At 47.5% G+C, this 26,151-nt stretch overlaps 3 protein-coding genes and 1 pseudogene across 4 annotated transcripts; 1 reads left to right on the forward strand and 3 right to left on the reverse strand.

The window, feature by feature from the left end:
• The first annotated feature begins 500 nt into the window (after positions 1 to 500).
• On the forward strand, positions 501 to 3,636 carry LOC120712314 (5'-adenylylsulfate reductase-like 4). Its single transcript, XM_039998075.1, has 4 exons — positions 501 to 963; positions 2,108 to 2,295; positions 2,384 to 2,508; positions 2,780 to 3,636. The coding sequence occupies exons 1-4, from the start codon at positions 781 to 783 to the stop codon at positions 3,055 to 3,057; spliced, it is 774 nt and encodes a 257-aa protein (XP_039854009.1). The 5' UTR covers positions 501 to 780; the 3' UTR covers positions 3,058 to 3,636.
• Positions 3,637 to 17,416: 13,780 nt separating this feature from the next.
• LOC120713419 (F-box protein At3g08750-like) lies at positions 17,417 to 18,007 on the reverse strand. The gene has a single exon (XM_039999387.1). It carries the CDS (start codon positions 18,005 to 18,007, stop codon positions 17,417 to 17,419), a length of 591 nt encoding a protein of 196 aa, XP_039855321.1.
• A 1,927-nt stretch (positions 18,008 to 19,934) lies between these two features.
• LOC120712317 (mitochondrial pyruvate carrier 1-like) lies at positions 19,935 to 23,286 on the reverse strand. The gene is made up of 5 exons (XM_039998076.1): positions 23,132 to 23,286; positions 22,854 to 22,983; positions 20,571 to 20,625; positions 20,341 to 20,476; positions 19,935 to 20,170 (listed from the first exon to the last, which is right to left on the reverse strand). Exons 2-5 carry the CDS (start codon positions 22,947 to 22,949, stop codon positions 20,134 to 20,136), a joined length of 324 nt encoding a protein of 107 aa, XP_039854010.1. The 5' UTR covers positions 22,950 to 22,983; positions 23,132 to 23,286; the 3' UTR covers positions 19,935 to 20,133.
• LOC120712315 lies at positions 19,935 to 25,803 on the reverse strand (annotated as a pseudogene). The gene is made up of 7 exons (XR_005690843.1): positions 25,531 to 25,803; positions 24,221 to 24,275; positions 23,990 to 24,127; positions 23,132 to 23,729; positions 20,571 to 22,983; positions 20,341 to 20,476; positions 19,935 to 20,170 (listed from the first exon to the last, which is right to left on the reverse strand). The product of XR_005690843.1 is annotated as a mitochondrial pyruvate carrier 1-like (transcript).
• Between the last annotated feature and the right edge of the window lie 348 nt (positions 25,804 to 26,151).

Raw genomic sequence — 26,151 nt, forward strand, 5'->3', positions numbered from 1 at the left:
GGAACGGGAAAAAAACCCGGTTTCCGGCGGTTTCCGAGCGGGATTGTAAACCCTGGTGGGAGGACATCTGGGTGTAGCATGTGCATGTACAGCTGGGTGAGAGGGTGGACCATGTGCAGGTACAGCTGTGTGTAACTGAGAGGTATGATGGGCTTTTTTTAGTTTTACTAATTCGCCTGAAAATGGCCGGAACGACTTATAAAATGAAATAGAGGGAGTATCAAATAGGAGAATGTGTACTGTAGCCGCTCGGCGCTATTAGCGTTCCAAACCAAGTCAAATTATTTCTCTTGTGAAATCAAATCAAACTTGCAAGTATCCACCTTTCTATCTACTTTTGATGGGTGATGTGGTTTGATTTTCAAACTGCTATGGGTGTGGCTTGAACCACTTTATATCTTCATGTTTAGTAAAAATTATTTGGTACGGATTTAATCTGAAGTTTAGAGGCTCCCCTATTGGATTTTCCTACAACACGGTCCACATGGGGGAGAGAGGGCAAACATAGCGACAGACAAAAAAAGGAAAACAAACGGCAGCACGGGAAGAGCGAGAAACGGGGGCTACCTTCCCAGCTCCCAACAGCAGCGACCAGCGAGCGACCCACCCAGGCGCCCGCTCGCCGCCGCTTCCGCTCCTCTCCTCTCCCTCCTCCCCCCTCCCGAGGGCGGCTGGTCGGTCTCGCCGGCGACCCCACGTCTCTCTACCCCGCCTGGATCCGGAGACCTCGCGCGCGCGCTCGCGATCTGCTAGGATTCCCTCCGGCGGGGCCCACCACCCATGCCGTCGGCGGCGGCGACCTCCGCGGCGGCGCTCCTTTTCCTCCCCCTCCTCGCCGCCGCGGGGGAGGGGGCGGTCTGCCCGAGGCCGCCCGCCGCAGAAACCGTCCTGCGCCGCGCGCCCGTCGCCTGCGCGGCGGCGGACGCCCCGGGGCCCCGGCGTCGCCACGCCGCCGTCGTGGAGGTGAGCTCGGCTTTCTCGTTCGGTTCCGCCATGACGCTGCCAGAAATTGGCTTTGCCTTCCCGTTGCTCGCGCTGCTGGGTTGCCGTTTGGAGCGCGGGAATTTTAGTGCCGCTTTGCTTCTATCCGCCTTTGTGACTTCGCTTTTGAAGGAGCGAATCGCATGCTAGCGCCCGATCTAGGCTGCGCCCAAGATGAATTCGTAACGTGTTGCAAATTTACAAGTTGTTCTGTCCGTGACGATGTTTGGTAGTTCAATCTGATGGCAGAATTGACCGAAATTGTTCATGACAGCGTGCCTGACTGTTGGATTAATTCCGCCCCCCCCCCCCCCCCCCCCCCAATTTTTTTAAATTCGAGTGGACAGCAGGAACAAGGCCCCGTTAATTCAAACACTTAATCACTTGGTATCTCTCCAACTGCTTCCCAGGATGTGATGGACTTTTTAGGTGTTGATGGTTGTGGTATGGGAATTGGGAAGTAACGCGCGGGCAGCAGGGATTCGTTTTAGCTGTTTGGTTGTGTATCATAGATTGTTCTTGTATCTTGTTAGGTATGAGTATGCTCGATCATTTAGTGCATGTTGGTTTAGCTGGACTCTCCTTAAGTGCATATGTGCTGGGCTGATTGTTGTAGATATGGTCAATTGGTCTGAAGTTACTGTTAGCAGTTTAAATGAATAGCATTTCTTCCATTTCTGTATATTACACGCAAAAGCTAGTCTGAGTATGGATTCTCGTTTCCTACAGTGTGCACAGACCATCCTGAGTTTAAGTGCTTGTTTGCTTCTGTGTCAAACATTTATAATTTTGATTGCCATCTGCTATCGAAAAGTGAAATTAAGTTACACAGTTCGAATTTTCTCAAGGATTCATTTTGATCATCTACTGCATAAAGGAGTGCATGATAGTGATGATACTTTTCAGAGAGTACCAATATTCGTTGGGTTAGGCATCCATTTTATACCAATACTTGACAGTACATCAAAATATACCTACTTTGATCCTTGTTGGTTCAGATATATGTGCCAAGTTGATTGGCCAAACTACACCGCTATCAAGCTTCTCAGGCTTTTGGATTTTGTTCTTAAATCTTGGATGAGTACCCTTCTTGTCTCTTACCTCATGCTCCACTTTTATGCACCAGGGTGATGATGGGGCTCTGCAAAAGGCAATAGCACTTGTGCTGCAGAACAGGGAAGATTTTGTTGCTATTCTTTTTTATGCTTCGTGGTGTCCTTTTTCTAAAATTTTCAGGACAGATTTTCAAAAGCTATCGTCCTTTTTTCCGACTATTGCTCATTTTTCTTTCGAAGAATCTCATATCAAACCAAGGTGCGTCTTTCTAGAAGAAAAAATGTTATGACAAAGGTTAGGTTTAACTAACTTCTGGCACACAAGTCACGTGGTATATAAATTGCAGAGTATTGTCAAGATATGGAGTCAGTGCCTTCCCAACTCTTTTCCTTGTGAACTCTACAATGCGTGTGCGCTATCATGGATCTCGAACCATGAATTCCCTTGCTATGTTCTATAAAGATGTTACAGGTATTGTTTCACAAGTTCTGAATTTGTGAAAGTAATGGTGCACGTCTTAAATTTACGCTTTTTGAGTAAGTTCAACAGTAAGGCTGATTATTTCCTGCTGCACCTTAACCATTCAGATGGTATGTGCCAATTTAGCATATATTTTGTCTAGAAATGTAGATATGGTGGTATTGTAGTAGGATTAAGTTCCCTGTTTGAGCCATTCTAGTGTTTATTCACTTTTCCATAATGTTTTCATATATTTCACCGTCTTCTTTTTGAAATTATGAAGGTATGAATCCTGTGTCATTGGACACAATATCCCTGGAGGCAGTGGAGGATACAGTAATTATAATCGATAATGACAAAAAGAGCAAAAAGGATTCTCTTTTATTATGGGCAAGATCACCAGACAGGTTACTTCATCAAGATACATGTCTTGCATTGGCTAGTTCTTTTGTGCTCTTGAGGTTGCTTCATCTCCTTCTTCCCAAGATCAATGCATGCATGAAGCAAGCATGGAGGATGCGACTTTATGAATTGAAAAGGTTGTTTCCTAGCTTGTCTTGAGGAAGTCAATGTGGACATGGAAACATGAACTGATTGTCTAAACAGGGCAGCATACACATAAGCGATGCATGCAGCAAACCAGATCTTGAGGGAGGTGGGGTGGTTTCTGTCAATGTCTGCTCATAAGTTAATCAACATTGTTGGCTCGTGGCTGACTAGTGAAAATGATAGTTCTAGCAGTATATCACCAAGGTCTCATCAAAGATAGTTCTAATAGTTCAGTATATCCCCAAGGTCTCATCAGTGGATGTATCGTATTCCCTTGGTCTTGACTCATTCTGTGTGACTATCTGTGGTCTTTCCTTGGAAATGTCCTTTCAAGCTTGCGTGGTGTTCTTGGAAATGCCGGCGTGAATGGTGATCATCTATATCAGCGGCCATCTCTGTGCAAATTCAAATTTGTATCTTGGTCTTATCCTGGATAAACAAAAATACAACATGTATTCTAAGAAAGATGGTTCTTCTAGGTTAGTCGCACATGATTGATATGTTTGTGATTGACAAGGGGTCACTACCTACCAGTTGAGCTAAGCTCAGTTTTCGCTAATATATTCTGCAAGAGGTTAAAACCCTCATATCCTCCGCCCTGTCTTCTTACTAGTTAAGTAGTTATCTTCAATATTTTGCTCTAAACATTTTCTTTAATTGGTCATTGTCCTTAATGTTGGGATCTTAGCTTTTTAGATGCCCAAACAGGGAGCAGGAACGGTATGAAAATGGCAATGAAAGTAGGAACTTAATTCTCCAGTAATAACAAGAAAAATTCAACCTTTTACACTGTGGAGAGAGGGGGCTATTTATACCCTTAGCCTTTGGCCGGGTTTTCCTAAATTGCCCCCTTCCAACTCATTTACAGCTCACTTACAACCGGTTTCGGGGTAAAATTACAAGGTTAGAGGTGTACAACTCCGACCTTCTCACGTATTCAGGTGCACAAATCCGACCTCCTCACGTATTCACGTTTTACACGCATGCTTACACCAAGTGAAGGTCCTCGTTTCCTTCGGAGAGCTCTGGGGTCACGACCCCGAAGGTTCCGTCAACGAGCGATTAGCCGTCACCTTCGTTCTCGAAGGCGATCCCTTTACCCGAAGGTCCTGGTCTTCGAACTTGTGCTTCTGAGTAGTCAATCGTCACCTTCGGCCAACCGAATGTGATATCCTTTGTCACCGAAGGTCTTGGTCTTTGAGCTTGCGCTTCTGAGCAGCCATTCATCACCTTCGGCCAACTGAAGGTGATATCCTTCGTCACCGAAGGTCCTGGTCTTTGAGCTTGCGCTTCTGAGTGACCATCCGACACCTTCGGGTATGCTCGCCTTCCTCTCGTTGGAGCCCTGCAATCGAGTTAGGGAGCATTTCCGAGGGTGGGGGCTTGACCCGAAGGTCCAATCCCCAACAGTAGCCCCTCGAGAACGAGGTCTGAAGCCGACGGTCCGAACCCGCGTTAAAGAAGAAGATTGCGTGTAACCTTCGGGAAGCTCCCGAGGAAAAACGTCTCCCGAACCGTCGGCTGCAACGGTCGTTTTTGGTTGTGCATGTGTCATACTCCGATTGCGTCACTTGGACGGCCGACTCCTCAATTTTACCGTTGTTACTGTTGCTTTCCCCCGCCTATATAAGGGGGGGTAAAACCTGTGCCCTCTCGAGCTTTGCTTACCTTCGACGCTTTCCGCTATAAAGCGCTTCTTCTGAAGGTTCTGCTTCGTCCGTGATCAAGCTGCTCGTTTTTCTCGTTGTAAGTAAAATATCGGTTCATGGCTCGCACTAAGCAAACAGCGAGGCTGATCGAAGGTTCGTTTGAACCCTTTTTTCTAATTTGCCTTTCTTCGTTTTCATGTAGATATGGCATTTATTAAGAGGGCGGTTCTCCGCGCAGACTCTGATCCCGTTGAACACCCCGAAGGATCCGAGGCTTCGCGTTCGGCAGTCCAACAAGAACAGGCCAGCGGAAGTCTGTCTGGGGTTTCAGCGAGTGTTTCTGACCTGATGGCTCCTGAGAAGCGTAAGACCTTGCTCTTCGAGCCATCTGTTGTCTCTCAGAGTACGATCGATTTCTATGTTTCGAAAGGATATTTTCCCGAGGGGGTTTGTCGCCCTCCTGGCTCGGAGGTTTTCCCGGTGCCTCAGACTGGAGAGGTTGTTGTTTTTAAGGATTTTTTTACCGCTGGGTTGCGCATTCCGATGGATCCTGTAGTTCTGAAGCTACTGGAGCCATTCAACGTGAAGCTTCACCATTTCAAGCCGAACGGGATAGCGGCTTTGTCAAAAAAATTTGTGGGTTGTGAGGACGTTCGGAGGTGGGGTGTCCGTTGATGCCTTTTGTAGGCTGTTTCAGTTGCACTGTCAGCCTCGGAAGGTTTTTGTGGATGATGATGAAGAAGAAGAGAGTGAGGTGCAGAATGGGTGTTGCACCTTCGTCCCTCGCAAGTCCAACAAGAAGACAGGCTTGACGAAGGTCGTGCTTGCCGCAGCCCAGAGAAACAAATGGGAGGGGAACTGGCTGGGGTACTGGTTTTATGCCAAAATCGGTTTTCCGGATCCCGAGGGCTCAAGTGTAGAGAAGTATCTGTTAGCTTCGGATATCGAGGCGTTCGATCACACTTATCAACCTGCGTTCAACAAGCGTGCGCCGGGCTTTAAGCCGTGTGTGGAAGCCTTCATGACAGCTTGCCAGGTTTGCGGTGGTAGAGATGTGGTGGAAGAGTTTTTGGCCGCGGGGATTTGGCCTTTGTCCGCTGGTTGGGCTCCTCGAGGGTTCAAGCGAAAGCGTTTTGCTGGGATGGAGTATGACTTGACCTCTCCAGTTTTTGGGCTTCGGAGGCCCGAGGGTTCGAGCGATGAGGTGATTGTTGATGAGTTGGAGCGGGAGGCCTCGGAAATTTTGGGGCCTTGGAACAAGAAGGAATATCTTTCCTTGGTCGAGATTTGCAAGAGAAACCTTCGTTTGAATAGATGTTTGGCGGAGATGGGTGTGGAGTACAGCCTTCGACCGTTGCCTGCGGGTGCAGTTCCGAGGATGACGCCTCTCGGCAATGTTGGCTCCGAGGTGGCGTCGAGGAAGTCCAAGGGCAAGGCTAAAGAAGAGGTGGTGGGGACTTCCGGCGAAGGTTGCGGGGGTGGTGGTCGGGGTCGCGGAAGGGGGAGGAAGCCTTCGAGCTCGAAGGCTTCGGTCGCGAGGGCCGAGAGCGCTAAGAGGAAGGCGCGAGACGAGGAGGTTTCTTCGGGAGATAGTGGTACGCCCTCCTTTATGGAAGGGCTCATGGGGGCGGTGGGCGGGGAGATTGTAGTTCCCGAGGGGAGGCTTTTTAGATCCCGTTATGATCTTAGCGATGAGTACGGGACCATGCTTTTTGGTTCCGGCCGTCGGGTTGAGGTGGCGAGGGCACTAATTAACCTTTATTGTCCCTCCAAAGGTATCACAAAACGCCGGAGGATTCAGAGTCTCGTTAAGACTGGCTCCAAGCCTTCGGACATTCCGAAGTCACCGAAGCCGCCGAGCCTAAGCCCACCGGGGATGCGGCCGGTGCCCCGAAGGATCCGGCCTCGATGACGACGGTCGCCACGCCTACCCTTGCGGCGAGTGTCGAGGAGGGGGAGATTGTGGTTGGTGAGACGCTGCTCTCTCTCAAGGGCGGGGATTTCCCCGGTGGGTCGTCGGCTCTACCTTCGGATAAGGAGGTGGAGGTGTTGGAGGGATTGAATCTCGACAAAGCTGGTAAGCTTCGCTTCCCTGCTTTTGTGAACCCTTTGTTTGTGACCTTTTAATATCCCTCTTTTATTTCCTTCGCAGCTGTCTCTGCGTCGATGAAGCAACTTTTGGCTCTGATGCATGGGCCTGGAACGACTGGGATTCTTCCTCCTGAAAGGGGTAGGGTGGAGTCTGATTACGTTTAGCCTTTCTTCACTTTTTGGTGTCCCCGAAGGTGATTTTGTGTTTGATTCAGAGTTTAATGCAGCCGTGGCAGAGACGTCTACCTCCGACGCTGCCTTCATCGTTGCTGAGTTGAGCAAGAAGCTTGCCCACGCCAGCCGTATTTTGATGCAGAAGGCCAAGGCGGATGCGGACCTTCGGGTGACTAGCGCCACCGAGAGATTGGGTCTAGCTGACAAACTACGGTGGGCTGAGGTGGAGGTTCTCGCTCTGAAGGACGAGAACCAGCAACTGAAGGTCAAGTGTTCGAAACTAGAGTCAACTGCTTCGGATAATGAGAAGGTTCTAGAGAGCCTTCGGAGGACTGTTGAGGGGGGACGCAAATGAGAAGGCTGCCCTCAAGGGGAGGATCACCGAGCTGGAGAGGGTTCACGCTAAAATGGGTGAACTCGAGCAGGTCTTCACCGAGGTCGCCTCACGAGCCGATGGAGTGTACCAAGAGTACAAGAAGGCTCTTGCCGCTCTTGGCGCAGAGCCTTTACCCTTGCCTGAGCCGGCCGAAGGTTCCCAGGTCATCCTTCAGCTCTTGGATTGGATGATGTCTGAGTTTGAGGGCCTCGGTGAGGTGATGAGCGTTGCAAATGACAACGCGACCTCTGTTTCCTTCGAGGGGCTTGTTGGAAACCTTCTTCGCGTCCGAGTAGTTGATCTTGCCCGACTGGAGGGTTTTCAGTATGTCCCCTACTAAGGTTTGTCTAAGGAGGTGGCAAAGATTCAGGAGGTGAAGGTTGCATTTTTTGAACAGTTCTGGGAACCTTCGAGCAAGGTCGCCGTTCGGACTCTGGCAGCCGCTGCTACTGAGGTAGGGTTGGTTCCAGCAACCGTTCGTTTTTCTTCTGCTTATTTTTTATTGGGTTCGTCTATTTTGTGCAGGGGTCGACTCCTTATTAGCCTTCGGAGGACAATTGAATGTCCGAGGATCGCAGGTCTCCTTCGGGGAATGACACCGGTGGTTCGTCGGGGGCTCAGGTCTAGAGATTAGTTTGTAGTTTAATTTGGTAGTTTTTGGCACTTGGTCTGTAAATATTCCCATGGTGCAGGATATGAACAACGCTATGGTATTGATGAGCTGGGAGGCTTTCAGCCTTGCTCGTCCTGGATGCAGCGTGGTAGAATATTTATGCTGGTCCGGTCGAAATTCATTGTAATCTATTTTGCTCTTTCGTCTGAATGTGACCTTCGCAATTGCCTTTATCGTGGCTTCTTATTGTGTATCCTTCGGGTTTCCTTTCTGTGTGCATCCTTCGAGATGCCTGAGATGTCCTTCGGGTGTTTTGATTTGTGCATCCGACTAGGTGCCTTGTTTTGTGCATCCTTCGAGGTGTTGTTTCTGTGCATCCTTCGAGGTGCCTTGTTATGTGCATCCATCGAGGTGTTGTGTTTTGTGCATCCTTCGAGATGCCTTGTTATGTACATCCTTCGAGGTGCTGTGTTTTGTGCATCCTTCGAGGTGCCTTGCTATGTGCATCCTTCGAGGTGTTGTGTTTAGTGCATCCTTCGAGATGTCTTGTTATGTGCATCCTTCGAGGCGACGCTCGTTAGGGTTTTGTTTTTTTTGGAAAAACGTCTCCCCCCTTCCTAATGAGTTGTTGCCTGGAGGCAGTTTATGTAGAAAGGGGAGGTCTCTTTTGTGGAACCTTGATAGATTATCTGCTTACCCCCGAGGCAACGCGCAGAAATTTTGTATTTTTGGAAAAACGTCTCCCCCCTTTCTTGCGTGCTGTTGTCTTCGGGGGGTTTTGTTCTTTTTGTTTCTTGTGGATCGAGTGGTTGATGCCGAGGGGTTGGATGGAAAAAACGTCTCCCCCCTTTCTGGCATCCATGTTTTGATCGTTCCGAGGGGTTTTTTCTTTTTGTTTTGTGCCGAAGGTCTTTTGGTTCGGTTCGTTTTAGAAGTCGAAGCCCCCCTTTTTTGCCGAAGGTTTTTTGTTTCGGACCTTTTGAAAGGTCAAAGCCCCTTAGCGTTCTTTTTGCACATTTTGTGTCTTTTTTACTGAAGGTTATTTGTTTCGTGCCTTTTGAAATGTCGAAGCCCTTTGGCGTTCATTTTTCACTTGTTGTGCCTTTCGTGCCGAAGGTTTTTTGGTTCGGACCTTTTATAAGGTCGAAGCCCCTTGGCGTTCGTTTTGCACTTGTTGTGCCTTTTGTGCCGAAGGTTTTTTGGTTCGGACCTTTTATAAAGTCGAAGCCCCTTGGCGTTTGTTTTGCACTTTTTGTGACTTTAGTGCCGAAGGTTTTTTGGTTCGGACCTTTAAAAGGTCGAAGCCCCTTGGCGTCCGTTTTGCACTTATTGTGCCTTTTGTGCCGAAGGTTTTTTTTGGTTCGGACCTTTTATAAGGTCGAAGCCCCTTGGCGTTCGTTTTGCACTTATTGTGCCTTTTGTGCCGAAGATTTTTTGTTTCGGACCTTTAAAAGGTCGAAGCCCCTTGGTGTTCTTTTTGCACTTATTGTGCCTTTTGTGCTGAAGGTTTTTTGTTTCGGACCTTTTGAAAGGTCGAAGCCCCTTGGCGTTCCTTTTGCACATTTTGTGCTTTTTTACCGAAGGTTATTTGTTTCGTGCCTTTTGAAATGTCGAAGCCCTTTGGCGTTCGTTTTGCACTTGTTGTGCCTTTTGTGCCGAAGGTTTTTTGGTTCGGACCTTTTATAAGGTCGAAGCCCCTTGGCGTTCGTTTTGCACTTGTTGTGCCTTTTGTGCCGAAGGTTTTTTGGTTCGGACCTTTTATAAAGTCGAAGCCCCTTGGCGTTCGTTTTGCACTTTTTGTGACTTTAGTGCCGAAGGTTTTTTGGTTCGGACCTTTAAAAGGTCAAAGCCCCTTGGCGTTCGTTTTGCACTTATTGTGCCTTTTGTGCCGAAGGTTTTTTGGTTCGGGCCTTTTATAAGATCGAAGCCCCTTGGCGTTCGTTTGGATAAGTATGTAAAGTTTATGGATTCTGTATACTTTGCTAACTTATTATTTTGTGCAACATGTAGATGCTTGCCGAAGCTTGCCATTTGGGCTACTTAGAAGAAGGTGACACTTTGTTTGGGGGAAGTTCATTGCATTGAAATGGTTTACAATGGGTCCGCCTCGTCAAAAACCTCACCTCCGGTGTGGAGTTTCCCCCTGTGAGGAAAAGAGTACGGCCCTTTTACAATGTAAAAAGAACTGAAAATATCTGCGAAGGTCTGCAATCGCTTATAGTTTCGCGATACGGCCTTTTCACAAGCTTAAATGTAGTATTTTTTATGGTTGTCCGCATTCCAAGGATGCTGCAGCTCATTGCCTTCGGCGTCAGACAGGTGATATGACCCTGGCCTGTTGCTCTTGATTACTAGGAATGGCCCTTCCCACTTGGATTGAAGTTTGCCGGAGGTTTCGGCATTTGGCTTTCTTTTTAGGACCAAGTCTCCGACTGTGATGCTCTTTTTCATGACCTTCTTGTCCCTCCACTTCGTAGTCTCTTGTTGATACTTTTCTAGGTTTTCCGAGGCTTGTAGGATGTCTAGCTCCATGAGGTCTTTGTCATCCGAGGGGATGGCCTCAACTTGGTGGGTGACCCTTAGGCTTCGGTTTTTTAGCTCCTCTGGTGTCATTGCTTCGGCACCGTAGAGTAGCCTGAATGGGGTGAACTTGGTTGTTCTTGATTCTGAGGTGTTGTGGGACCAGATGACCTTCAGGAGTTAATCGGCCCATTTGCCCTTTTTCTGATCAAACAGGCACTTTTTGGTGCTGCCGAAGATGATGCCGTTGGCTCTTTCAACGGCCCCGTTGGATTGCGGGTGGTACACCGAGGCAAAGATTACCTTCGTGCCCACACTGTAGCAGAATTCTCTGAAGAGCTGTGAATCAAATTGTTTGCCGTTGTCGACAGTGATCTCCCTTGGGACCCCGAACCTGCAGATGATGTTCTGCCAGAAGAATTTTCTGATTATTTCTGATGTGATGTTGATGAGTGGCTTGGCCTCGATCCACTTTGTGAAGTACTCAACAGCAACTGCTGCATACTTGTAATTGCCCTGAGCTGTGGGTAGAGGTCCAACTAGGTCAATTCCCCATCTTTGAAGAGGCCAGATCGGAGGTATCAGCTGAGTTGACTCCGAAGGTTTAGAGGACTTCGGGCCCATCATTTGGCATGATTGGCATGTTTTCACTATGTGCTGAGCGTCCTTCAGTGCCGTTGGCCAGAAGAATCATTGCCTAAAGGCTTTGGAGACAAGTTGTCTGAAGCCAATGTGTGATCCACAAAACTCGGAGTGAATTTCCTTAAGGAGTTCGATTCCTTCGGTTGTCGAGATGCACTTTAACCATGGGATGGTGACGCCTGACTTGAACAACTCTCCCTCGGAGATGATATAGCCCCTCGCTCTCTGGAACATTTTTTTCTGCTCTTTCTCATTTGGCAGCTCGATGTTTCCCCGAAGGTACTTCATTATAGGTGTTCTCCAATCTTCGGCTGAGATGACTGAAACTTGTTTTTCTTTTTTTGGCTTGACCGAAGTTTCTGTGATTTCTTCGAAAAATACATCCGAGGGTAATTGTTCCTTTCTAGATGCTGCTTTTGCCAGTTTGTCAGCTTCGTCGTTCATGTGCCTCGGGATATGGACGATGTCGAAGCCCTTGAAATGCTTCTCCATGGCTCTGACGGCATCGAGATACTCGATTAGTTCTGGTTTTCTTGCCTCTGTGTCTTTTTCGACGTGGTCTCTGACAACCTTCGAATCTGTTCTGACTATGAAATTTTGATGGCCAAGGGCTTTCATTTTGCGAAGGCCCAGGAGCAAGGCTTCATACTCGGTGGTGTTGTTGGTTGATGATTCGAGGTTGCCGAAGCTTAGCCTTGTTGCATATCTTGTTTTTGCTCTTGAAGGAGATTTTATGATTGCAGCAATACCTGCTCATTCGCTGCACCAGGCTCCGTCGCAGTGCACGGTCCAGGTTTCAGCTGAAGGTTCCTCCTTGAAGATTGGGGATGTCCAGTCGGTAATGAAGTCTGCCAATACTTGTGACTTGATGGCTGTTCTTCTCTCGAAATCTATGTAGAACTCAGAGAGTTCCGAAGCCCATTTGGCAATTCTGACTGAGGCCTCCCTGTTGTTGAACAGGTCATGCAGAGGTTGATCTATAACTACGATTATCTTGTGAGCTTCAAAGTAGTGTCGAAGCTTCCGAGCAGACATGACTACTGCATATGCAATTTTCTCTAGCTCTGAGTACAGGAGCTTCGAACCAGCAAGAGCTTCGGATACGAAGTAAACTGTTAGCTGCTTCTTCTTTCCCTCGGTTTCTCTCTCGAGCACGAGTGCTGCACTGACAGCAGAGTAGGATGCCGCAATGTACAGGAGCACCACATCCTTCGGGTCAGGTGAGGTCATTTTGACCATGTTCTGGAGATGGTTTTTGAGTGCCTGAAGGGCTTCGCTTTGCTCGGGGCCCCACTCGAATTTGTTTGCATTGCGAAGGACCTTGAAGAATGGTAGGCTTCGGTCAGCAGAGTGAGGGATAAATCTGTTTAGGGCTGCTATCCGCCCTGTGAGCTTCTGTACGTCCCTGATGGACTTGGGCTCCTCCATGTTCCAGAGAGCTTTTACTTTGTCAGGATTTGCTTCAATGCCTTTGGTAGACACGACGCATCCTAGCACCTTTCCTTTGTGGACTCCGAAGATGCACTTACTGGGGTTCAAGGACAGGCCTGCTTTTCTTAGGCTTGCGAAGGTTTCAGCCAAGACTGCCGCATGGTTGCCTCTTATTGAACTGGTTACTACAATATCATCAACATAAGCCAAGACATTTCTTCTGAGTTGGTGCTCCATGACCACCGAAGACATTCTAGAAAAAGACTGTCCTGCATTTTTCAATCCTTCGGGCATCCTCACGAAGCAGTAGGTGCCGAAGGGGGTTATGAAGCTTGTTTTTTCTTCGTCTTCTTTCCTCATCCAAATCTGATGGTATCCGGAGAAACAATCAAGCAGAGACATCAGTTGACTGTTTGCCGCATCATCGATGACTCTGTCGATTCTTGGCAGCGGGAAGACATCCTTCGGGCAGGCTTTATTGAGGTCAGTGAAATCGATGCACATGCGCCACTTGCCATTCTTCTTTTTGACCGGCATGGTGTTTGCCAGCCATGTTGGGTATTTGACTTCTCGGATAACTTTTGCATCTAGCAGTCTCTGGACTTCGGCCTTGACTGCTGCGACTTTTTCATCTGCCATTTTGCGAAGCTTCTGCTTCTTTGGCTTGATGTTTGGGTTGATATCCAAGCGATGCTCAATGATATCTCTGCTGACGCCCCGTAGGTCACTGGCGGACCATGCGAAAACATCTTGATTCTTGCGGAGGAATTCAAGAAGCTCTTTTTCTTCCTCGGGCTCGAGGGTTGCATTGATGGTTACCATTTTGTCGGGTAGATGTACGTCAAGGGGGATCTTCTTGACTTCGCAGTCTTCCTCGAAGGTTGCTTTCTTGTTGTCTCTCTGCTGCTCTTTGAAGGTAGCAGACTTGGATTCAGTCCGAAGGTTGTGGACATTTTTCTGGCCTGGGGTGTATCCCCACTCTATGTTCCGCGCAAGCTGCTGGTCCCCACGGACGGTGATGACCCCTGCGAGAGCTGGAATCTTCATGCACAAGTACAATTGATGAACAATAGCTTCGAACTTGTTGATAGTCCCCCTTCCTAGGATTGCGCGGTATGGGTAGGGCATCTCTACCACATCGAAGGTGATGTGTTCTGTTCTTGCGTTGGCCGTGTCTCCGAAGGATACGGCGAGTGATAGTTTGCCGATTGCGTTCACTCTCTTTCCTCCAAATCCCATTAAAGTGATATCCGAAGGCTGAAGCAGGCTTCGGTCGATGCCCATCTTGTCGAAGGTGTCGGAAAAGATGATGTCTGCAGAGCTGCCAGTGTCGACTAGTATCTTGCCAATCCTCCAGCCCTGAATGTTTGCCTCGATGACAAGAGCATATGTGTGTGGGTAGCTAATGAGGTTGACATCTTCTTCGGAGAAGATGATCGGAGAGTGTGACCACTGGGTTCTCTTGGTTGGACCTTCGGAGACGATGCAATGGACTTGCCTGAAGTAGTCTCTGCGCTCTCTTATTTTCGAAGTCCAGGGTGGATCCTCCGGAGATGGGCATGATCATCCCGAAGGTTGGTAGTGCAGTGGGTTGGCTATTTGTGGTTTGGTTTTCTTGTTTTGGTGGGTGGGCTGGGGGTGGTGGTAGCTGCTCTTGCGTTGATTGAGCTTGGGTGGTGGGTTGACTGGGTTGTGTTTGCGGGTTTTGCTGCGGCTGCCAGTTGTGGTTGTAGTTGTAGTTGAACATGGGTGGGCGGTATGCTTGGGTAAATGGGGGGGGTGGAACGAACGAAGGTTGTGTGTACTGTATTTGTTGAGGAGCTTGTGGAGTCTGAGGCCATGTAGTGTGCCCAACTAGCTTGCCTTTTTTCTCGGACTCCATTCTGTCAAGGGTCTTTTTCTTCTTCGGGCACTGGTTTGTTCTATGGTCAGAGTCAGACCCGTGGAAGTGACAGAAGAATTTTTTGGGCTCGCGCGAAGGTCCACGACCTCGGCCCCTTCCTCTGCCGCGACCTCTGCCCCGTGCTCCGGACGAAGGTTGCTTGTCGTTTGAGTGCTTAGGTTCTGACTCTGGCGGTATCATGAAGGGAACGAAGGTTATCTAATCCTCATCATCATGCGAAGGTTCCAGAGGTAGGATGAGCAGCTGAGCTGGCTGCTCTTGCTGCCATGTTTGCTGATTGTATTTTTCTGCCTGACGCATGATTCTTCTTTGCTCGACCCTTCTGCGGTGGTTGGCGTCTGAATTCGCGTACTTCTCTGCTTCTGTATAGAGCTCCTCCAAGGTCCTCGGGGGCTCTCTTGTGAGATGAGAAGCACGCTAGCCAGGCAGGAGACCTTCGATGCATTTCTCTATCGCATCCTTCTCTGGGAAGTTTGGGATTTGAGCCTTCTTCTGCACGAACCTCCGGAAATAGTCATAGAGAGGCTCACGGTCGTGCTGTGGGCACTTGAAGTCTTTCACAGTGTTGGTATTTAGCCTTCTGAATCCCTGAAAGTCCTGGAGGAGCCTGCCTTTCAGCTGGTACCAGTTGTTGATTGATTGCGGGGGAAGGTATGAGTACCAGTTGGCCACAGAACCTTCGCAAGCCATGACGAAAGACTTGGCCATGGTTGAGTCGTCACCTTCGGCCGAAGCGATTGTTGCTTCGTAGGCCATGAGGAACTGGGCTGGATTAGTTGTTGCATTGTACTTGGGGAGCTGTGTAGGCTTGTAGCCGGGCGGCCATGAAGTTCGCTGCAGAGTGACTGAGAGTGACGAGGTCGGGTCATATGGGAGGTTGACCGGTGGTGGCCTTCGGTCTTCATTGTGAGCGAAGGTTGTCTGGTGGATGATGCGGTTTTCTTGTTGGACGGAACCTTCGGGCATATATTGGTATGGCCTCTGCAAATTCTCAACTTCCGCCTCCATTTCTGCTAGTTTGCGCCTGGCCTCAGCTAGCTTGTTTGCCTGGTCCAGTGCCCTCTTTTTGGTGGCGAGCTGAGTTTCGATGTTCCTTTTCTTCATTTCAAGGGCCTTGAGCTTGAGTGATGTTTCTGTGAGCTCCTTGGATTGGTTTTGATGAGCTTCGGTGTTTTCGGTGTCATCAACCGGATCTCCATGAAGAACAGCTTCGATGGTGATGTCTTCATTACGTGTGTTGCCTCTTCGTGCTGCTCAGTGGTGTTGTTTGTGGTGCCGGCGGTGGCTTTCTTCTTCGCTGGGGCCATCGAAGGTTGTCTTTCGAGCTGGAACGGTGGGCGCCGCTGTTGGGATCTTAGCTTCTTAGATGCCCAAACAGGGAGCATGAACAATATGAAAATGACAATGAAAGTAGGAACTTAATTCTCCAGTAATAACTAGAAAAATTCAAATATTTGCACTATGGAGAGAGAGGGGGTTATTTATACCCCTAGCCTTCGGCCGGGTTTTCCTAAATTGCCCCCTTCCAACTCATTTACAGCTCACTTACAACCGGTTTCGGGGTAAAATTACAAGGTTAGAGGTGTACAACTCCGACCTTCTCACGTATTCAGGTGCACAAACCTGACCTTCTCACGTATTCACGTTTTACAGGCACGCTTGCACCAAGCGAAGGTCTTCGTTTCCTTCGGGGAGCTCCGGGGGTCACGGCCCCGAAGGTTCCGTCAACGAGCGATCAGCCGTCACCTTCGTTCCCGAAGGCGAACCCTTTACCCGAAGGTCCTGGTCTTCGAACTTGTGCTTCTGAGTAGCCATTCGTCACCTTCGGACAACCGAAGGTGATATCCTTCGTCACCGAAGGTCTTGGTCTTTGAGCTTGCGCTTCTGAGCAGCCATTCGTCTCCTTCGGCCAACCGAAGGTGATATCCTTCGTCACCGAAGGTCCTGGTCTTTGAGCTTGCGCTTCTGAGTGACCATCCGACACCTTCGGGTATACTCGCCTTCCTCTCGTTGGAGCCCTGCAAATGAGTTAGGGAGCATTTCCGAGGGTGGGGGCTTGACCCGAAGGTCCAATCCCCAACACTTAATAGAGGCAATCAGGCAATGTGTTACCTGCCTAGGGATGTAAGTTTCAATTGTTTCCAAGTAGACCCAAATTTTGGTAAAAATAAGCTACAATTGCATGCCATATAATTAATTTAGGAGAGAGCAAAATGCTTAAATATATAGCATGACACACAATTAATTAGCTGACAAAAAGACACCATTATATCACTGCTTGCATCCCATGATCGAGAACTTGCTAGATCAAACAAGTCAATTTTGTGTAGCGCTAGGCGGTGAACTCTTTTGGGAGTTTTTCTTACAAAATCAATCAGGCAAGCAGCACATGCGTAGACAGATCGAAGCTCTCTCTCCTCTGTACCTAGGCCGCTAGGCGCCTCGTAGGATGGCTTCCAAGGGAAGCGGGCTCTCCACGAAGACATCGGCGGTCACGCCGCTCAGCTGCTGCTTCCGCCGCCGCCTGCTCTTGTGCTCGTACACCACCTCCTCCCCGGCCGCTGCTCCCTCGCCGCCGGTACCATCCATGTAGTAGCACAGCGAGCCGTCCGCGCGCTTCATCAGGATCCTGCCCCCGCGCCGGAGCAGCGGCCGCGGGACGCACCGCGCGGCAGCGCCGAGGCCGACCCTGCACACCTGAAACCACGCTTTGCCGCCGCCCGTGTCGTCGCCGCGCACGTACACGTCCATGGCCGCTCCGGTGGCGCCGCCGCGGCGGGCCTCCGCGCCGCTGGGCACCAGCGAGAGGCAGAGCCGGCCGTCCAGCTCGGACAGCGACGCCACCGCTCCGCCAGCCTCGGCCGCCGCCGCCGCCGGGAGGTCGATCTCGCCAACATTGTGCGTGGTGAGGTCGAAGCTGACGACCATGGAGACGCCGGCCACGTGCACGCCGCGGTCGGCGGGGCAGTAGTTCACTTGCCAGAGGCCACCTTCTTCCACTCCGGAGCGAAGCACCCCGTCGAGTCCCAACTCTCCCGACCCAGGGGGAGCACCTCGCACGTCACCTCCGGCCGCCTGGAACTCGGCAGCCGGACGTCGAGGCGCACGATCTTGTACTCGCCGATGCCGGCGGCGCAGCGGCCGAGGCAGTACCAGGGGAGGTGGTCGGCGGCGTGCGTCCACGTGGTGGGCGGGCCGCGCCGGAAGAAGTGGCCGAGGCCAAGGCTCTCGCCGGTGGCCGGGTTGAGAAGCTCGGCGTCGCGCTGGCCGCTGCGGAGGCATGCCAGGGCGCCGCAGCAGTTCTGCACGGTGAACCCGTGCCTGGGCTTCCCGAGGCGCGGGCGCAGCGCCGCCAGCCGCGCCGCCCCGGCCTCGTCGACCACCGTGACGGGGCACGGCGCGTCCCCGTCGTAGAGGAGGACGCTGCGGACGGGAGCGGCGACGGCGAGGTGGTTCCGCGCGTAGGAGTCGTCGGCGATCATGGAGTGCCAGTTCTTGCAGACGACCTTGAACCTCGTCGCCGATGACGGTGGCACGCGGGCCAGGATGTTGCGGATCAGCATGTCCGGGATCCACAAGGTGGCGGCGGCGGCGGCAGGCTCGTCCTCGGCGTCGTCCACCGGCAGCCAGGGTTTACGTTATCACTGATACATGGTTTATCAGTGCCCTCCGGTATCGATAATCGATTGAAAATCGGTGAAATATCGCTAAAATCGACTGATAAGGAAGGTCAAATTCAAATATCGATAATCAATGATTTATCATTGATAATCGATGCAAATCGGTCGATTTATCGAAAATTCGGCTGAGAAATGTATTTAGCAGATAGAAAATAGAAATTTTTATAGTATTTTTATTTGGTTTGTTAAGTATGGTATTTTATAAGGTAAATTATACATACATACATAGCTTAGGATAGAATTGCATTAGAAATAAACATGTACATATATTTTGGACATAAATTGAATAAACTATAGATACATATTACATATATCCATGTTATGTATAATTATGCAAACCACACAAATAGGCATACACCAAATGAAATTGCACATAAATACAAAAAAGTACATAGTCCATACAAACCACATTGTCCATATTAGCATAAATTGACACAAGTTTTATGCAAATCGGTAACAGACTCATATGACCACATCCATAATTCATACAGAAAGGCACTTAAAACATCCATTTTTCATAAATGACACTTTTTTATAATAATTATGTAAACCAGTTAGACATAGTTTTTTTAGTATAAGCATACATATTATAGTCAACATTGAAGCCTATTGTATCCTAACTGATTTAACAACAAGTCAACATTGAAGTCTTTCTTCCCACCACTAATATTTAACACTAATCTACTTTGCAAATTATCAGTATAACCATCCATTTGTAGCATAATATACAACAATATAGTAAATACCCCATGCATATTTGGTCAAGTTGGTGAAAGGAAATAGAAAATCAACCAAAATTGTTGAATATCAACTGATTTGCATTGATTATCGATGGATTTGCATCAATTATCAGGCTTTAGTATTGGAAACATTTTTTGTCTAAGCAAACGGTGGTTGTTTTTAATATGTGACATCATTCTAGACTATAGAGAGGCTCTAGTTTTTTATAGAATTTTTTCCACACTAGTTATAAATTTCTTTGAATTTTTGAAATTTGGATCGAAATCCATCGAAAAATCAATTGAAAACCGATATCAGTCAACATCGGTAACGGTAAATTTCACCGATAATCGCGATTATCGAGCGGTTTTGTATTCCATGCCGGCAGCATGGGCTCGTCTTCGCAAGGGGCGGCGACATTGTCGTCGATTTCTTCGTTGTCCACCGGCATCATGAGCTTTTCTTCGCAACGGCTGGTTTAGTCACCGTTGTCCACCGCCGGCTGCATGGACTCGTCTACGCAAGGGGTGATGCCATTGCCGTCATGGAAGGTTGAAGCCATGGCGACACGCTAGGTTTTCCGCACGGCTTATGTTCGTTCGATGGAACTCGTAACTGTGGGCGGATTTGATCAATGATCATCACCTCCTCTGAAGTCGATTTTGTTGGGGGCAGCAAGCAGGGCCATAGATAGAGTTCCCTTCCAGCTTCGAACCGTGAAAACGGAACCGACATGGATGGCTCTTGATTAAAACGTGAATAGTGATCTACTGCGAGATCCAATCATAATCATCAACAAGCTTTTGTACTGAAAGGATTAGGTTTGGTTCCTGGCTAAATAGACTATCAATTTGCAGTTTATAGAAGTTCAACTTTTATCAGGGTCTAAAGACCAAAATTTGACCTATTTATATTAATTTGTATTCATATAATTGAAGATGTAGTATGCACAGCAACAAAATTTCGGCACAACTAATCACATATATTTGCCAGCTAAGCCGAATAGTGCCAAATAATAAAAAGTTATCAATAGACTGCAATCCCGCAGCATTGAAAAAGGTCAGGCCTTCCTACAGATGTGCAGCAAAAGTAACACAAATGAAAACTTGTAATAATGAAGTAACACAGGTATCATTGAGATTTCCACGGTATGTTGTGTAGCATGCAGAAACTTTATGGTCACAGAATGAACAATATCTACACTGCTTCAGAAACAAAATTTCCTTATTGATGCTTTTCAAAAAAAAAATCCCTTATTGGACAAGTGACTGCAGCATTGCATTCCATCTTTACTGCTGGGCCTCCGGTTCTTTCTTCTCCAGGAACCTGCAAAAATCAAGTTTCGGCATTAAAGCTTTTTCTGCGCTAGTCTCATTGTTATCACTGCATTACAAAGGAACAAGTACAAAAACTGTTGTTGAAGGAAACATCAATCATGGCTGACTTTTGATACTGATTACTATAGTGAAGGAACAAATTCACTGCATAAGACTTACCCCTGCGCCCTAGCCCAACGAGATAACTGATACAACTGAACGCTTTCATTAGAAGCATGGCATGCCAGAAGCAAGTAATTTCGCGGTTGTACCATCCATGCAAACCTCATAAAGAGTCCAGAATACACACACATTACTGCATAAAAACATAAGCATCAATGATGGTTCAATACTTTGATGTGACCTACTGAATAGGAACTGTGAAACCAATGACCAATTGTTACACCTACCTGCTGTCATATTGCCCGATATCATTTCAGGAGGCTTGTTCATGTCAACCAAACCCTGGATGTCAAGAAAGCAATTCAAGAGTTTGAATTACAAGGTACAGTTTATCTGGGACCGAAAAACATAATGAAGGTGCAACTTGAGAGGTAATGGCAGCTAAATGCAAAACCTTAGCCATATACTATGTGCATATAATTGTTTACACATTTCTGACAGAAATTTAACCAGAAATGTAAGGATTTTTGCAGGTCAAGGTACATTACACAATGTTTGAATTGAAAGAACCTGATGTTAGATCATCAGTCAGTCCAAAGAAAAAAAAAGGTCCAACTTTAGTTACATAGCATCAATGAAAAAACAACTTCATGATAGATTGGAGACAGGATTTTAGAGTTGGGTATTCCCAATCCAAAATACAAAAAAGTTCATAATATCGATAACTCACAGTATCAGGCTTTTCAATTTTACTCCATAATCAGGAACATTCTCTAATCATGCATTTAGGAGCAGAAGAACCTGTCCAGTCAAGTATAATGCTAATATGTATAAATGGGAATTGTCCACCACCAAATTAGAGTCACAAGTCAAAGCATATAAGCTAATATTGCAGTATTCAAACTACAAAGAATATCGAAATTGCTGCTCTCTACTGTCCAAAATAGACCCCTGGCTTGGTCAAATAAATTGTTATAACTAATTGCAGAGCAATTATAATATGAAGATATAAATTTGTATCGATCCACATCTCTAAGTGATGTCACAGTATCACCTACTTGAAGGCTCATGCATCCCCTTGTGTAGGTCGGAGATGGTTGTGGCATGTTGCCGAGGTTTCAATACTGTCATGCTGCACTAAGCTTCTGCCACTACCCATGCATGGCGCATCACCCTTGTCTACTTGGCTGGTTCTCCGAATTTGTGACCTACCTCTCCCCTTACCACCAACCTGCCTGAGCTCATTTTATAGAAAACCAGGACCGGAGATGAGCAAGACTGATCAGATCAAGAAGAGGGCCAGAGAGAGGATTGGTGGTTGACTGGTTGAATTGGCATCAGATGAGAGAGGAGTGGACCTGTGTGCGTGGCTGTCGTGTTGGGCTGATTTCTAACTCAGAAAGCAGAAAATTTAGAGCACATAACCTATACATATGTACATATTTTGATATATTCTTGATTGTTCGGAAAAAGTTGGGTATTCCTCGGAATACCCATGCATCAACATGGCTCCGCCCATGGATCATTACTAAATATCTCAGAATGATAGATGGCTTTGCAATTTTATGCCAGGCTTGCCAGTTGCCAGCTACACACCCCCACTCCTCCCAAGAGACATCTAATTTACAGCAACCATACAAAAGTTGAGATAGAGATCAGGCAATAAAAAAGTATCAATGCACAAAAGCAAGATCTTTCTTTAGAATATTGACAGACGGAACAGATTCCATTATACAACTGGAATACTGGATGCAAATTAATTTCCTTGCTGATTTAGCTCCATAAATTTTTTTAAGCAAATCGAAAGATTTCTCAGTGAAGATGTGATAACACTCAAGCATAGATGTATTACAAAAGGTTGCTGATCCAATGATTCAAATCAGTTTCTAATCTGTTTTATTAAAACCCAGTCGAATTATTTAAATCAGTTTCCAATCTGTTTTATCAAAACTCATCAGCAGTCTGACCCAATTGATCTGAGAATTATTTGCTTTGGAAAAGGTTCATCAATATACATGAATACTGAAATTTGCAATAATTTCCCCCAAAACAAAATCCCTGTGGGGCACCTGGAAACTCCCTGCAAGCGTTAACTCTAAGTCTGCAATACTAACTCGCTGTACCTGTTTTTCTCACCAAACATGATTTTTTTTTTTTTTGAATAAGTTTGCAGTAGCACTGCACTGTCCACCAGACATGAATCACACAGGTGAGAAATGAGGAAACAAGTACCATTTTTACATGTCAAACAGATACAGCAGGCATTTGTCCTTGCTTCTGAACTAACAATTTGCCTGTGTCTAGTACTCTAGCTAACTAAGCCCAGAGCAAGAACCTTCTGCTTTAGAATCCAGACTTCCTGAATGAAACTACCGACCAGATGTTCCTCACACAAAAAGATTTTCCAACCCGAATTCTATCAAGAGCACCATGTTCGACTACTTAAAACTACGGCACCACTCCCATCAATATCACACGTATAGGCGCGTTGTCGCAATCGACCAAATCACACAGATTTTTATATAGGAGGCAAAACAAAGCTTGCTGCAGCTATATCCGCAGGCGCGTACCGCGATGACGAAGCCCCAGTTGGCGACGGGGCCCCAGAAGTGGCTGGTCTTGGGGCCGACGGGGCTGTTCAGGAACGACTTGATCGCCGTCGCCATGGCGGAACCCGATCCCCGCGGCAGCTGAAATCACCTGCCCATGCCACGCATACATACATACAGGATCACCGCACCGAATTCGAGAATACCAGACAGAAATCGTGGGCGGCGATCTCGACAGGACGGAGAGGTGTTCCGCGAGAAGGTCTACCAGCCTGGGGAGGGGAGGGAGGGAGGGATACCTGGCGCAGCTTTCGCCGACGGCGGCTGCGGGCGAGGCCGACGAGTCGACGAGCGAGGGCGAGGAATTGGGTGGAGACTGGAGAGCGGGGGAAAGCACGGATTTTGGTGGAGGCGACGAGTGGTTGGAGAATGGGGAGCATTAGGTATTCTGGATGTGTGGGGCCCCGACGCTATCTTCCCAGGGCGTCCTACGGTCGAAGATTCTTCATATTTTAACTTTATAAAAAAGCTTGAATTGAATTTCAGAGGACTCTTGAACTTTTCTTCTAAGCAAGCACGTATAGAGGAAAGATGCTTTCTGGAAACAGGAAGGTGTAAGCTTTAGATTATTAATACATACATACATAGCGCACCTTAACTTTGGATCGTGATCGAGCTATGAGAATTCAGAAATTTTGTGAAAATGCCATTAGGGTAAATGCGTGGAGGAACAACATGGATGAAAGCTTGTAAATAAACCTACAAACATGTATGGCAACACAGGGTTTTCCACGTCACATTGTTACATTGTTCAGTCTGTGGTGGTACACAAATTGTATGGTTCATGGCCATCTTGTTTACTCCTGGGCCTCCGGCTCTTTCTTCTTCCCCAGGAACCTGCAAAAGTTCCAAACTGCGGCATAAGCTTCTATTTCCCGTTCACCTCCCACTCTCCCAGTACTAGTATGCTTCTGCTAGGATCGTTGCTATGAATGAACTACGAAAAGCAGAGCAGGGTGTTCTTATTGAAATTGAAATGTACTAATGGGATACTGTGTGGCAAATGATGTTCGTCAAATTTTACCGAATTTGTTACTAGTAGTTAGTTAGGGATGTTGTGAGCTTGAGCAATCAAATTCAGTGCAGATGGCTCTTACCCCTGAGCTCTGGCCCAGCGAGAAAGCTGGTAGAGCTGGACGCATTCGTTGCAGCTGTGTGGGTTACCATGAGGAAGTAGTTCCGGGGCCGCACCATCCATGCGAACCTGACGAAGAGAGCAGAATACACGCACAACACTGCAGAAGAACAGAAGCATTATTAGCAATAGTGTAGGACGCGTCGAAATCGCAGCTGTGAGACGGAGAATTCCCCCAAAGTGTTTCGCCTACCTCCCGTCATATCGCCAGATATCACCTCGGGAGGCTTCTTGGTGTCCGCCACACTCTGTAAAACGAAACGAAAAGTTCAGAGGGCTCTGTCAGTCGCGGCGCTGCAGTTTACACTCAATTTGGAGTAGTGTGAAAAGGTACAAAAGCTGTAGCTTTACATGACAAAAAGCTGAGTAGCAATGTGTGTTATAGCTTTTCAAAAAAAAAAGAAAAAAAGCAATGTGTGTTATGATGGATGACACTTGTGTCGTCTGATTTTTTTAAGTTGCTATCACATCGAATATTCCAATATCAATTTGAATGTTAAGATGTCAATTTAATATAAAATTAATTGCATAAATTAAATCTCTATACGAATTTATTAAGTATGATTAGCGGAGGTTACTGTAGCAATTAGCAGTCAAATTATGAACTAATTAGGCTTAATAGATTTGTCTTGTGATTAAGTCACGACTTATGAAATTAATTTTATAATAAGACTATATTTAGTACTTCTAATTGATGTGTAAACATGCGATGTGGTAGGACTTATGATTTAAACTGAAAAAATTAAATTGAGCCTTATTTCAGAATTCAGATCTGAGGTCCTATTTAGTTCCAAATAAGTCACCTATTTATAAGTTAAAAAGTGAAAAAAATGACTTAATTTGCCAAACAACCCTAACTTATAAATCACCTCAACTTATAAGTTTTAAGTAGCTCCACCCCAAATTAAAACTTAGTCCCTTTTTTCTGTGTGGAGCCCACACTTTTTAAGTCACTTAACAACCAAACACCCCTGACTTATAAATAAGTGATTTTGAGTCACCTAACTTATAAGTAGGTGATTTATTTATTCGAAACCAAACAGGACTACAGTATGAGAAAACAATAGGCGATTCTTGTGTATTCCATGAGATGATTAGCCGCACGCATCCGGGTCGGAACTGAGAGAAGGGCTTGATGCAATGGAAAACGAGCGGAGGATGGCCTGAACAGCACCAAAATCGATCGGCCGGTACGATTCAAATTCATATCCGAGGAACAGCAGCTGCTCAAACTCAAACTGCTTGATTCAAAATAGTCCAGCAGTTCGACTCTGACGGCCGGACTGGCCCACCAAATAAAGCGGACTCGGTCAGTCAGTCAATTCAGACACACCTAAGTCAAACTACCCATCAGACGTGTTGTATTTACTGCTCGTGCGTGGAGGAGAGAGGCGACTCTTGCTTGGAGCTCGAGATCTCCTCGACGCGACGGAGATCGCCGCGCCCGGGCTACGCAAATGGAACCGCGCGCGGAGGCGGAGCAGTGATGATGGTGATGCGTACCGCGAGGATGATGCCCCAGTTGGAGACGGGGCCCAGAAGTGGGTGGTCTTGGGGCCCACGGGGCTGTTCAGGAACGCCTTGAACGCCGCCGACATGGCGGGAGCTCGAGGCCGGCCGGCGAACCGGCGACGAGGGAGAGGAGAGGGTCGCGCGACCGGGGCTGCCGAGGGAAGGAGACTGCCCGAGTAAGATCCTGCGGAGTTGTTGGAGTGAGAGGAGAGGAGAGTGATGGATGATGGGATGATGGCAACCGTGGACCCATGCTACTACTTACCGTGCCGTCCGGCGGCTTTGGAAGCAATAGGTTAGCATACGGTCAGCATCGTGCTGACTGTACTGGATTACGAGTGATCATTACAAAATGAAATAAAAATGTTGCAACCTCACGTGTATTAGACCCAGCCTGCCAGATGAGAGGAGAATCCTATTCCCGGATCAAGAACATCAACTAATCCTCTCCCTTAGAGAAAGAAGCTGGGACACTCTAAGCGAGGATCGTGTGATGATTTGCGTTGGTTGGATTGTGTGTGAGGAGAGGGTTACGACTCTTTTTTCTTGTTATTGAAGTCCGGGCTCAGTTGACAGGAGAAAGATGTATTCCATCTGTCCCAAAATAATTGC

Source organism: Panicum virgatum, chromosome 6K (assembly GCF_016808335.1).
Source record: "Panicum virgatum strain AP13 chromosome 6K, P.virgatum_v5, whole genome shotgun sequence".
In the NCBI taxonomy this organism is placed as follows: domain Eukaryota; kingdom Viridiplantae; phylum Streptophyta; class Magnoliopsida; order Poales; family Poaceae; genus Panicum; species Panicum virgatum.

Coding starts and splice junctions, on each gene's coding strand:
- LOC120712317 (XM_039998076.1), bottom strand. CDS start 22,949: ATGGCGACGGCGATCAAGTCGTTCCTGAACAGCCCCGTCGGCCCCAAG. Junction 20,626..22,853: donor ACTGGGGCTTCGTCATCGCG/GTACGCGCCTGC, acceptor CTTGACATCCAG/GGTTTGGTTGACATGAACAA. Junction 20,171..20,340: donor CGTTGGGCTAGGGCGCAGGG/GTAAGTCTTATG, acceptor TGATTTTTGCAG/GTTCCTGGAGAAGAAAGAAC.
- LOC120713419 (XM_039999387.1), bottom strand. CDS start 18,007: ATGCTGATCCGCAACATCCTGGCCCGCGTGCCACCGTCATCGGCGACG.
- LOC120712314 (XM_039998075.1), top strand. CDS start 781: ATGCCGTCGGCGGCGGCGACCTCCGCGGCGGCGCTCCTTTTCCTCCCC. Junction 964..2,107: donor GCCACGCCGCCGTCGTGGAG/GTGAGCTCGGCT, acceptor TTTATGCACCAG/GGTGATGATGGGGCTCTGCA. Junction 2,509..2,779: donor GTTCTATAAAGATGTTACAG/GTATTGTTTCAC, acceptor GAAATTATGAAG/GTATGAATCCTGTGTCATTG.